This window comes from Larimichthys crocea, chromosome XXII (assembly GCF_000972845.2).
Source record: "Larimichthys crocea isolate SSNF chromosome XXII, L_crocea_2.0, whole genome shotgun sequence".
In the NCBI taxonomy this organism is placed as follows: Eukaryota; Metazoa; Chordata; class Actinopteri; family Sciaenidae; genus Larimichthys; species Larimichthys crocea.
The window spans coordinates 20,495,986-20,507,034 of NC_040032.1; the positions used below are offsets into that span (position 1 = coordinate 20,495,986).

Consider the following 11,049-nt stretch of genomic DNA (forward strand, 5'->3'; position numbering starts at 1 on the left):
AAGGAGTCTCCAGGAGTGGAGGATGGGGGTTGGAGAAAGCTTTGAGTGGATGTGAGGCTTCACGACTTCTGAAACATTATGAGAAGAACCAGAACTTAAATGTTTAATATTTAGAAATTTATCAGGTGCTTGACAGAGAATTAATCACCAAGTCCTCGCTGTAAAGGCTCCTCTATTACCGTTGGATCTGCCGTTGAGCCTTGCTTTTTTATGTTGTTTTCATTTTAATGTGTGTATTTCATTGCTGCACATTGTTCCTCTGCAGTGTTTACGTTACAGACTCCTAATCTTAGTGGGTGTAGTTTCCACTGGGGACAGGTGGACCATGACCCCAACTCATATATTTGTCGCTCCACTTTTACTTTTTACAGTTTCGTGATAATTTTTTCACTAAAATCCTCCAGATGTCCTTCCAGACATCCTTTGGCTAGTTGGCCCGAAACTAAGCTGAAACCTAACATAGTTTGTCTTAACAAATTAGAATCATGGATTACATTAGCTGATGAACTCATTCTGCAAGCTATAAACAACATATCCACTCAGATTTTTGCTGAACACAATAGCAAGCAAGTGAGCTAGTGAAGCTGCACATATCCGACCGCCTTGCCAGCTGATAAAGTAACCTAGTAGTAACATCCAGCCTGTTTACCAGCGAGCTCAGCCCTGGTTGTCCGTAATTCGTCCACATTAACAAGCAAGCTACCATAAGCCAGCTAAAAGTACAGTATCACAATATATTTCACAAATTTTGCATGTTGGGCTCTGCGTTGTAGTTGGTGCCAGTCATTCCTTGACGTTAGTGGACTCCATTTCTAAGCTATTGTAGCACACTGTTGACATTGCAGGTAAGCAGAGAGAGAAGGCACTCGGGAACATAAACGTCACATCCTTGGATTTTCACGGAAAATCTGTCACGAAGCTTTCACGTAAAAATCAGTCCGCAGACACACATTTTTTAAGTTACGTTAGAACCTGTCCACAATTGTCATTAAAGAAGACTCCATTGCTGAGCTAACATTAGCTTGTGTATTACTATTGACTGTAGGGAAGAGGCAATGGAAGGCGGCAGTCGTTTCTTGACGTTAGACTCCATTTCTAAGTTAGCGTTAGCTAGTGAAGCAAAGTGTAGGAAAACAGAGAGAGAAGGCACTTAAACATAAACGTCGCAGCCGAAGCCTTTAAATAAAAATCAGTTGACAGATGCACATTTTTAAGTTGCATTACAACCTGTCCACAAATAGTCATTAAAGAGTAATACGTATTACATAAATGCTTCAGAATCTTACATATGAAACTTTTAACAAGCAAAGAAACAAGAGATTCATGTCGTCTGAACACTAAAATTCAATTTTCAGAAAATGTTTTCCATGTTTGGAATTCATTTGCTCAAAGGAACAGAAATATGAAGTGAAGATTTAAAAGGCTGTGTTGGCTTTTCATTTCAGCCTTACTGCATGCTGTCAGTCAGTGTGTTTAAAACCACACTAACCACTTTTCTTTCTTTCTCTCTCTTTCTTATTCCTTCATTGCGGGGTGTCTTCTGACACCTCTGCACTCATTTGATTTGTGTTCGTCATCCTCAATTCCTTCTTATTTCTTTTCCTCTTCATTTATTTATTCACCCACTCCTCTGCTCTTTGTCCTCCATTTTGTGGGAACAACTTCTTTTTTTCCCTCCTCCACGTGTCTCTTTCTTCTTCATGGGTTTCCACAATCCTTTCCCTCTGGGACTGAACTTCTTGTATCTTGACTCTGACCTCTACTGTCTTCCTTCTACTCTCTTGCTTTTTGTCTTGTCTTTCTGCCTCGTCCACCTTTCCCACATCTCTCTGTTCTGGTGCGTCGCTTCGTGTTTTTTGTTGTATGTTTTTTGTGGGTTTGAATCTTTGTGTTTCGGCTGCGTGTGGCTGTTTGTCGTCCCCCGACCGCCAGGCCGTTTGGACAGCCCGTTCTTGAGGCAGCAGCACAGTCCCAGCAGCCCCAGTCCGACTCCCCCACCTCGGGGCGCGTCGCCCCTCCGCACCCCACCACACGCACGGACGCAGCCCATCGCTGCAGCCGGTAGGTACAGCACATAACCGATAAACAGCAGAAGAAGAAGACCAATGGACACCAGCAGCTTGGTTGAACATCTCTCCCCAGACATGAAACCACTCCATAAATATGGAAGCTGAAATAACAAAGATGAAAGAGGATGAAACTGCATGTGAATTCAAAATGTGGGCGTGCACACTGATATCTCAGTTTGGTCTTATTCTGGTTATGATCATGTTCAGGACATAAAATACAAGTAATCTTGTTATAGGTAGTTGTTATTCTACATGTGTACAAGCACAAAGTACAAAGTACAAAAGTGGGACACTTGTACGAGGAAACCTCTCAAGAAAAGTTGGTTTAAAAAAGATTTAGGGTAAGAACATATAAAATGGTCAAACATGAGGGCCATTGTTCCTGCAAACAGAATAAGTCTTCTTTTCCAAGAAAGCAGGATTTGATGTTTAACACAGTTAACAGTGTTTTGACAGTGCTAACTGATGAAAAGACGGCAGTGAATAGATGAGTCCACATGTATTTTCATTCATCTTTCATTTGCATAATCCACTTAGCAAATACGCACTTTCACAAACCACACATCTGCGCACCAACCCCTCAAAATCACCTCACCACCTCCTGCCAAACCTACCCCACAACCCTACCCCCTCCGTCCTTGACAACTTTTACAATACCCCAGTCTTCTTTACGTTATCATTTAAAGTATCTCATATTTAAAATTCTAAAAATCTTGTTTTTCTAGGGGGGGTTTTGCTCAGTTGGTAGAGCAGCTGCCCCATGTACAGAGGTTCAGTCCTTGCTGCGGAAGGCCAAGGTTCAAATCTGGCCTCTGGCTCTTTCCCGCATGTCATTCCACATCTCTCTTTTCCCACATTCCTGTCACTCTTCAGCTGTCTGTATTAAAAAAAAAAAAAAAAGCTTCAATAGGCCAAAAAAATTTAATTAAAAAAAAAAATCTTTCTCTTTGTCAGCAAATCCCATCATTGGATTTTGTTGACAATAAATTCAATATGTAAAACATACATAGCATTTATTAGTTGCTTTCAATTTTATCAAACAATAAAAAGAGCAACAGCACTTAAATATACTGTAAAGTCAGAAAAGGCAACTCAGTCTGGCCTTCATGTATTTAATACATTTACGTTAGCATGGATGTTGCTGTGTTCTCCCTATAAAACATTAAAAACAAATACATTAGTTATGATCAAACCTGTTTCATAGCTCACCTTCCTTTTTAGTTTAAAGCTAAAAGGCTAACACACACACTCGCATTTTACTAACTGCTAGATGATAAAATGTCCTTTATGGCTGTAAACCATAAAGCTGTTTGTCGGTTTGTGTGATGTCTGTCGTGCCCTCAGTCTTCATCCTTTAGATGTCGTCCAGTCCGCTGCTGATGTTCAATTATTTTTGTAAATGTTTGTTTTTTTATGATGTTTTATGGTTTGAATTAGCAGCAACTTTACTTCTCGCAGGGATTAACAGACTGTTAATTTTAACTCCAGAATCTCACTGGTTTTCTTTCACCTCCCTCCTCTTCTGATCCTCAACCTCTTGCCTCTGATCCTGGACTGAATCACCTCCCTGCACATACACACTCAAACACACTCCTCCTGCTGCTTTTAATCCTGACCGACTGACCAACCTGTGAGTGTTTTTGTTTTTTGTGTGTGTGTATGTGACGTCGTCGAACCGTCCGTCAGTCGCCACCGCTGTATGTTGGCCTTTGACTGAACATGGACATTTGCCCTTCGACCACTGTGGAGTTGATCTAGTTCTGTTTAAAGACCAAAACAAACATCTGAAGTTACTGCCCACCAATATCCAGAGCATGCCTTGTTTTTGAAGATTCCCCTTCTTTAAGAAAACTCAGACATCCAAGACTTGCTGTAAAGTTGTAAATGTTTGTCGCCCTGAATCATCAAAAATATGAACTTTAATAAAACATCAAGTCAACTATGTTTGTTATTTTGAAGGGCTGATATTTGTGGTATTTATCCATGCAGATAGTTTTGGTGCTATTTGTCCAGGCTTTGAGATATCTGTCTCCACACTAATACAACAGTGAAGGAATGTAATTTTCACAATCTTTTAAAACTGACTTAAAAGGAAAACTTATTCAACTGCTGGAAGGCAAAACTCTCGATTTTCAAGTCCGTCCACTACGTTCCAACCCTCACCTACAGTCATGAGCAGTTATCACAGTTAGATTATGGATTAAAGGAGCTGAAATGAGCTTCCTTTGCTGAGTGGCTGGGCTCAACCTTAGACATAGTATTAGGAACTTAGAGTAGAGCTGGGTGCCTCCCTTTGGAGTGTTCTGGGCATGTCCAACTGGAAGGAAACCCCAGGGCAGACCCAGAACACACTGGAGGGACTATATAGCCTATCTAGCCTAGAAACGTCTTGGGATCCCCCTGGAGGAGCTGGAATGTGTTGCTGGGCAGAGAGACGCCTGCTGCTAAACCTGCTGCCACCTAATGTCCATATTCATGTCACCTGCACCCAGAGCTCTGTGCTCATTTTCCAGCAAAGGTCCAGCAGATGACACAAACCTTTTTTCGATCCAACTGTCCAGGGTTCAGAATCAGAGCCATAAAGCTGGGGTGGGGGGCAGGAATCTCGAGATATCCCAAAACCTGAATAAAACAACAGCCAAACTATTTGGCTGGCTAGATAGCACTAAAGGAAGACAATTACTGTTTTTGTGTGAATCTTTAAAGTCATGAAATGCTTTGGAGAATGGTCAGCAATAATCTAGTTGTTGGGCAAAATCATGCAAACCACCTTTATGATCTGCAGTGAGTGTCTGGTGCAGTAATGGGTGGGCAAACAACCAGTTCATCCCTGACAACAAGCAACAAATTCAAATGTTATTTTAATGTAAAAATGGCGCTGACAATCTTCTAACCTGGTTTCCATTATCAGAGGTTTTTGACCACCAAGTGAATTGGAGAACCCACCCATGCAAGACCCCGCAGAGCTGGATGTGATTTGTCATTTTAACAGGGTCACACGTCTCAGTCTGCCATTTATTTCCTGTCAAAGTGACTCTGTTGTTCTTCATCTGTGGTTTATTATGTTTGTGCCCTCTGGGAAATCTTGGGACATCTGACGTCTTCAATGAGCATGAAATCATCCAACATCTGAGATAAATCATTGTGCAAGTGATTCTCTTGACTGTGACTGATCCTGTGTTGATAATTGTCATAATGAGTTGTAATTCTGGATGTCGTGTTGGTGTTGTGACTTGGAATCACCCACAATGTGTGCGTATACATTGATGGCATATTAATGAATGTTCAGAGGATATCTGATGACTTGCTGGATTTTAGCGATTGTGTCTTTTTGGTTTTGGTGACAAATTGCCTGGGATCATTGTTGGAATATGTTACTCTCCTGTTTAGCAGAATTGATGTCCATGTCCAATGTTCAATACAATATCTAACAATTCAGAGACTGGGTTGCCAAGTCTCACATGTTTGACATGAGACATTGATTTACAGGCACTGTCTCATGATATTCAAACAAATTCCAGTCGAACCTGATAAGACATCTATGCTAGTGGCTCTGTGAGGTAGTATTTTGTGTTAAATGCTAACATGTCAGCATGTTTAAACTTGCAAATTAGCCCTAAACATAAAGTAAAGCTGAGGTTGGTGAATTAGTTTTGCAGATATTTGGTCATAAACCACAAAGGAGAGCTTTGACTTGATGAAAAGGTCATGGCAATTTGTCCAATAGTTGCTGAGACATATTACTTACTGTAAGACCCTAAGTGTGAACCTCATGGTGGCCCTTACAAGAAATGTCAGAGGGTCACCAAAGTAATTAGGATACATCTTCTGGGAACAAGGAATGTCTGAACCAACATTTGTGCCAATGCATCTTGCAGTACATTAAATATTTAACTGGATACATGAAAAAACATACCTGCTGGTGGCACTGGATGGAAAGTTAGGGGATTATCAACATTGTTAGTATGCATCCTACCCTAATCCATCTGGTGGTTGTCGAGATATTTCAGTCTGGACCACGGCCAAGCTGCTTCCATGGCTAAAAATAAAGATTAAAGTTTGAATAGTGTCCACTTTGCTCTACAATTTCTCATCTACCACAGATTAAATGTCCATCAAAATAAAACTTTTAATGCGATTAAGGAGTCTGTCTGACACAACTTTACCCCTACCCCTTCACTTTCCAACTTTAGTCCCATCCACAGGACCCTTTGAATTGCTCAACAGTATTTGAGATGTGGAAGTACAGCAGTCTGAAAAAAGACTTGTTGACTGTATCTGTCTGTTTGCTGGTCCTCTGAGAGGAAAAGTGATGTGATTTCTGTGATTTTGTGTGTTGAAGTAACACAGGATGTGACTGTGAAGGTTAGAAAATCAGAAAACCACTTAACTTGAGTCGTAATAGCAGATTTACGTTCATTATTATAGTTGTAACATTACATTCAAGCAACAACTTTGTGTTAACTCAACACATCTGGTTTATGAGTATAAATTTGATGTTCTAGGGGGATTTTGGTGAAGACTTTTACTCTGTACCTTTGCCTACCTTTATTATGTTGTGCCATTGTTTCCCTGTAGATGACAATGACGACGAAGGGAGAACAGAGCGCAACATGGCTGCCGTGTCACCCATTCCTAAAATAGTCACTACACCCATCAAAGAGGACTTCAGCAAGGATGAGGAGGACTGCAGAGACGAGTGGGGTAAGAGTAAAAGTAATATCAAATAGATAGATGTCACCTTCAACCAAATTTAGCACAGTTAGCGTAGATGTTGACATATTGTTTCTGTAAATCAGCAAATTATCTGGTGAATTAAGACAAATTATTTGTTTTTTTTATATTGTTAAATTGGTGTTTTGCTTGTTTTTTCAGATTCGGTGCCAAAAGAGGAGCAAAAACCGCCAGTCCAGGAGTCAACACCCACCAAACCCGTGCAGAGTGTCGCCCCGCAGGCCCGCGACTCCTCCAACTTCTCTGTGTGGGAGTCCGGGACAGACAGCCTGGTCAACCTGTGGGATAGCAGCTCCGGCCCTCCTCCAAACTCTTCCCAGACCTCCCAGTCCTCCAATCTGGTGGACCTGATGGGTGATGTCCTTCACGATAACCTCCCACCCAGCACCGCCGCCGCCAGCAGCAAGCCTCAGCCTCTCCTCAGCTTCGATGAGATGATGGACGGGACCTTCTGCTCGGGCACCGGCGCCGAGGACGACCCCTCCAGTCTGGTGGATGTGACAGCCTCTGACCAGATGACCCTCAGCTACCAACATGCACTGCAGCATGCATCCGGGGAAAGGCAGGAGCTGGATGATGGACAGCTACTGATGACCAATGGGGAGACGCTGCTGAAAGAAGGGACTCAGGTCAGATGGGTTAATGCCACTGCTATGGATTCAAAAAGAGGTTTTCTGTCTGTTTGTTGAATAATAGTTATTTTTATTCTTACAGGCGAGTGAGGGCTACTTCAGCCAGTCACAGGAGGAAGAATTTGGCCAATCAGAGGAGTCCTCAGCCAAACCTACACCGGTCTTTTACAACAAACCACCAGGTGAGAAGAAAATTACTGTCAATTCCTGAACAAGATTTTTAATTTAGGATTTCTTAATGTAGGATGTTCAGACGTTACATTATAAGGCACTGGTTCCCAACCTGGGCATTCGGACCACCACTAGGGGTTGCCAAAACTCCACAGTGGTTGTAACGTACTATAACAGTAAGACTACATAGTTTACTTAATAATAGAAAAGGGTGAAAACCACTACTATGGAGGATTATTAGGTGACATATCACCATTTGGTGGCCATATTGGAGGGCATTTGCATTATTTTGTCCACCCCATTCATATCAAACAAAATAACAGATACATCTATATTGAATAAAATAACTCAGTAAACATGTTTGTGTGTTCAGAGATTGACATCACGTGCTGGGACACGGACCCCGTGGTCGATGACGAAGACGACTAACCGGCCTATCAGACGCCACTCCCATCCCCCATCCTCCTCCCCTGGACCAAGAGGAAGTAGGAAGTGCGCTTCATGAAGAAACAGATCTTTTTTCTAAAAAAAACGAATCACAAACAAACAAAAAAAAAGTAATAATAATAACAAATCTTGCATCAAAACTACTTCTGTATTATCTTTTAGAGGAAACGAAAACAGTAGCCACTGAAAAAAGGGTTTGAGTTCTCGTTAAAGATGGTTTGAAGGCTCACTTATTTTCTGTGTGTTTGTTATTTTTATTTATTTGTTTTTTCTTTTTTTCTTTTGTTTTGCTATGCAGATGTATTAGCTGGGGGCGGGTGACTTTGTTTGTGTAAACCATTTATTACACATTAACGTAGCGCACTGCCTCATTTTAGAGATGATGAAGCCCCCTGCCCGTGTGAGGCAGGCAGCCAACACACATCGTCTGTAGTGCTTTAATAACACCCTATAAAACTAATACAGTGGATCATTACAGCCGCCATGTATATCTTCGCTCTCTGTTTCTTTTCTTACCTTTTTTTCACCTCCTTCCTTCTGCCTTCCTCCCAAAAAATTCACCTCTGCAAGTCAGTTAATCTTGTATTTAACCCTCAGTAAGGAATCTCTCAAGATGAAATAACTCAAATTGTGGCTCCTTTTTCACCCCTTTTGTATGATTTAAAGGCTGAATTCAAGATTAAATGGCTTGTAAATCTGGTTCCTTTTTTCAGTGCACTTTTATTATTTATTCTGCCTCCTTGTGGATGAACTGCATCTTCTCAATCAGCCCTCCCCTCATTGTTTTTTTTACCCCGACTTATATATTTACACAAGCAAAAAAACTAAAGTATTTCTTTGCATCTAATCTAGATGAATATACTGTAGATATTTTTCCAAGTGTTAACAGTTTTTTAGGAGAGTTTGGCTTTGTGGTAATGAACATGAAGCCTCCTTCAGCTTGTGCACAGTAGAAAAAACAAACAATGCATCCTTTGTATGATTCTTATTCTACGGAAATTTCCCACAATTTTTTGGACAGCAGTCGGCACAGGTCCTCTTCAGAGCCGCAGAGGTTTTAAAACAATGAAAAATATTTGAATGTTTATTTCTGGCAATTAGATCCTGGATGACAGAGGGAAGTTGGGATGAAACTTTGGCCACACGATGCTTGCAAATCTTATTTTTTATGTCTGTGTTATGATCTGCATGGAGAACCAGATGTTCATGATTTATCACATTAGTGCTGATATGATGGTCAGTTTTAATTATAGATGAGCTTCACACAGTCTGCACAATATTAAGTCAGAAAACTGTAGAAGGAAACAGAAACAAACCTCATAACTAATCTAAGCAGCAGTGAAACTAAACTCAAAGTTTGAAGCATTTGTTAATTCTGCAGTGTGAAGGTATCAGTGTTCATTTCGAAAGCAAATTTTGATTGAATCATGCTTTAGTCAATTGAATTGTTTTAGATATAGTCCAGTTGTAGTTGAATAAACTGTAATGAGTTTAAATTGTGAAACCTGAACTCATTCTTCCAAACTCATCAATCTCGAGGAAACATCTGTTGCTATTTACAAGACAAGTTTGCAATCTAACCCCTTGATCCCACCGGGCTTGGCTCTGTGTTTTGGTTAGTTTTCTATGAGGCTTCAAACTCCACCAAGAGTGTTTCAGATTTGGTAATTTTTACCTTGTTTATGCTGTTCTACCACGAGTTAGTAGGCTAGATAGTTCAATAGTTAAGTCTAAAATTGACCAGATTCTGTATGCTGTTTCAGATCGATCTGCTCTGTGCAGATTGATGCAGATTTTTTCTATTGAAAAAGTTTAACTTGTTTTGTATTTCAAGTTTAGAGAACTAACAACTACTCAAAGAGATTCACAATTCATCCCTCCCTAACATTTGCGTCTTGTTTTAAGTCATTCATGACAGATTTTGGCAACGCATTTCAGATTGGTAGGATCACAAACTAGGCTTATTAATCATAACAGACGTTTCCTCCAGGAGTATAAAATGACTTTGAGAAAAAATGTTTAAGTAAAGAGTTACACTTAAACTAAACCCTTAAACCAATTATAGTGAACTAAGTTTACTATAGATTCAATTGACTGAAGCTAAAACAATTCAGATGACCAATATATGACAGAAACATCATGGGATTTTAATGAAAACACCTTTAATGACCCTGAAGGATACAAACCAAAACGTGTTGTTCTAACAATAAAGTTGTTCTACATACTACAAGTCTTGCTTGAGTTTTGAACTTGTCAGACATTTTTCCTTCTTACGCACTGAAAACCTTGACTAGTTTTTGTCATCATGAATCAGTTTTAGTTATTGTCTAGTTTTTGTTTTTTGGTTTATTAATGAGAAATGAAGAGATCTAGAGGACACTGAGCTGAAGACAACATGCTCAGATACATGAACATTTTCAGCATTTGTGGGTAAATATATAAAAACCTTTCTGGTTCTCCACGCAGTTCACAACAAACAGTGACCATGTCTGCTGCCCGACTGCTTTTGTTCTGTGCCAATGCAAAAAAAAACATTTTTTTTATTGATGTGATATTTAGTTGCCCTGGAAACTGGAGTAAGAGGTGGGGCGGGCTGAGACAGGAGGTGTGTGTGTTTTTAATACCTGTCAAAAAGTGTGCTAGAATGGATTTTCAGGACCTTTTTGAATATTAGCAACAACAGTGTTAGTCTTTTTTTGCTGTAAATTCCTGTAGAAAATAAAAACTCCTAGGCAATAATAACACTTCTCTGTGTGTGTGTGTGTGTGTGTGTGTGTGTGTGTGTGTGTGTGTGTGTGTGTGCGTGTAGCACCTGGATACTGTGTATGTGTGTGTTCAGCTTTATTTGGTTACACTCATTCACGTACCAACTAATCCCGGTTTATACCTCTGAATCCTGAAAGATACAGGGACACGGAGAGGACGCGCTCACGTCAAAAAAATCAATAAAATGGTCTCAGGCAATTTAAAAAATATATAAACGCAACACCTTTTGT

General features: G+C 40.3%; 1 protein-coding gene across 5 annotated transcripts in view; it reads left to right on the forward strand.

Moving 5' to 3' along the window:
• Window positions 1-10,792, forward strand: part of dbn1 (drebrin 1) — a 108,947-nt gene extending 98,155 nt beyond the window's left edge. For 2 of the 5 annotated variants that reach the window (XM_027273445.1, XM_027273446.1), the window contains exons 11-15: window positions 1,933-2,061; window positions 6,648-6,773; window positions 6,945-7,432; window positions 7,518-7,617; window positions 7,980-10,792. In XM_027273445.1, the coding sequence (XP_027129246.1) occupies window positions 1,933-2,061; window positions 6,648-6,773; window positions 6,945-7,432; window positions 7,518-7,617; window positions 7,980-8,035 (899 nt within the window). In that variant the 3' untranslated portion in view covers window positions 8,036-10,792. The remainder of the gene's footprint in view (window positions 1-1,932; window positions 2,062-6,647; window positions 6,774-6,944; window positions 7,433-7,517; window positions 7,618-7,979) is intronic. The other 3 variants (XM_027273447.1, XM_027273449.1, XM_027273448.1) reach the window with 3 other exon arrangements.
• The last annotated feature ends 257 nt before the right edge of the window (window positions 10,793-11,049 follow it).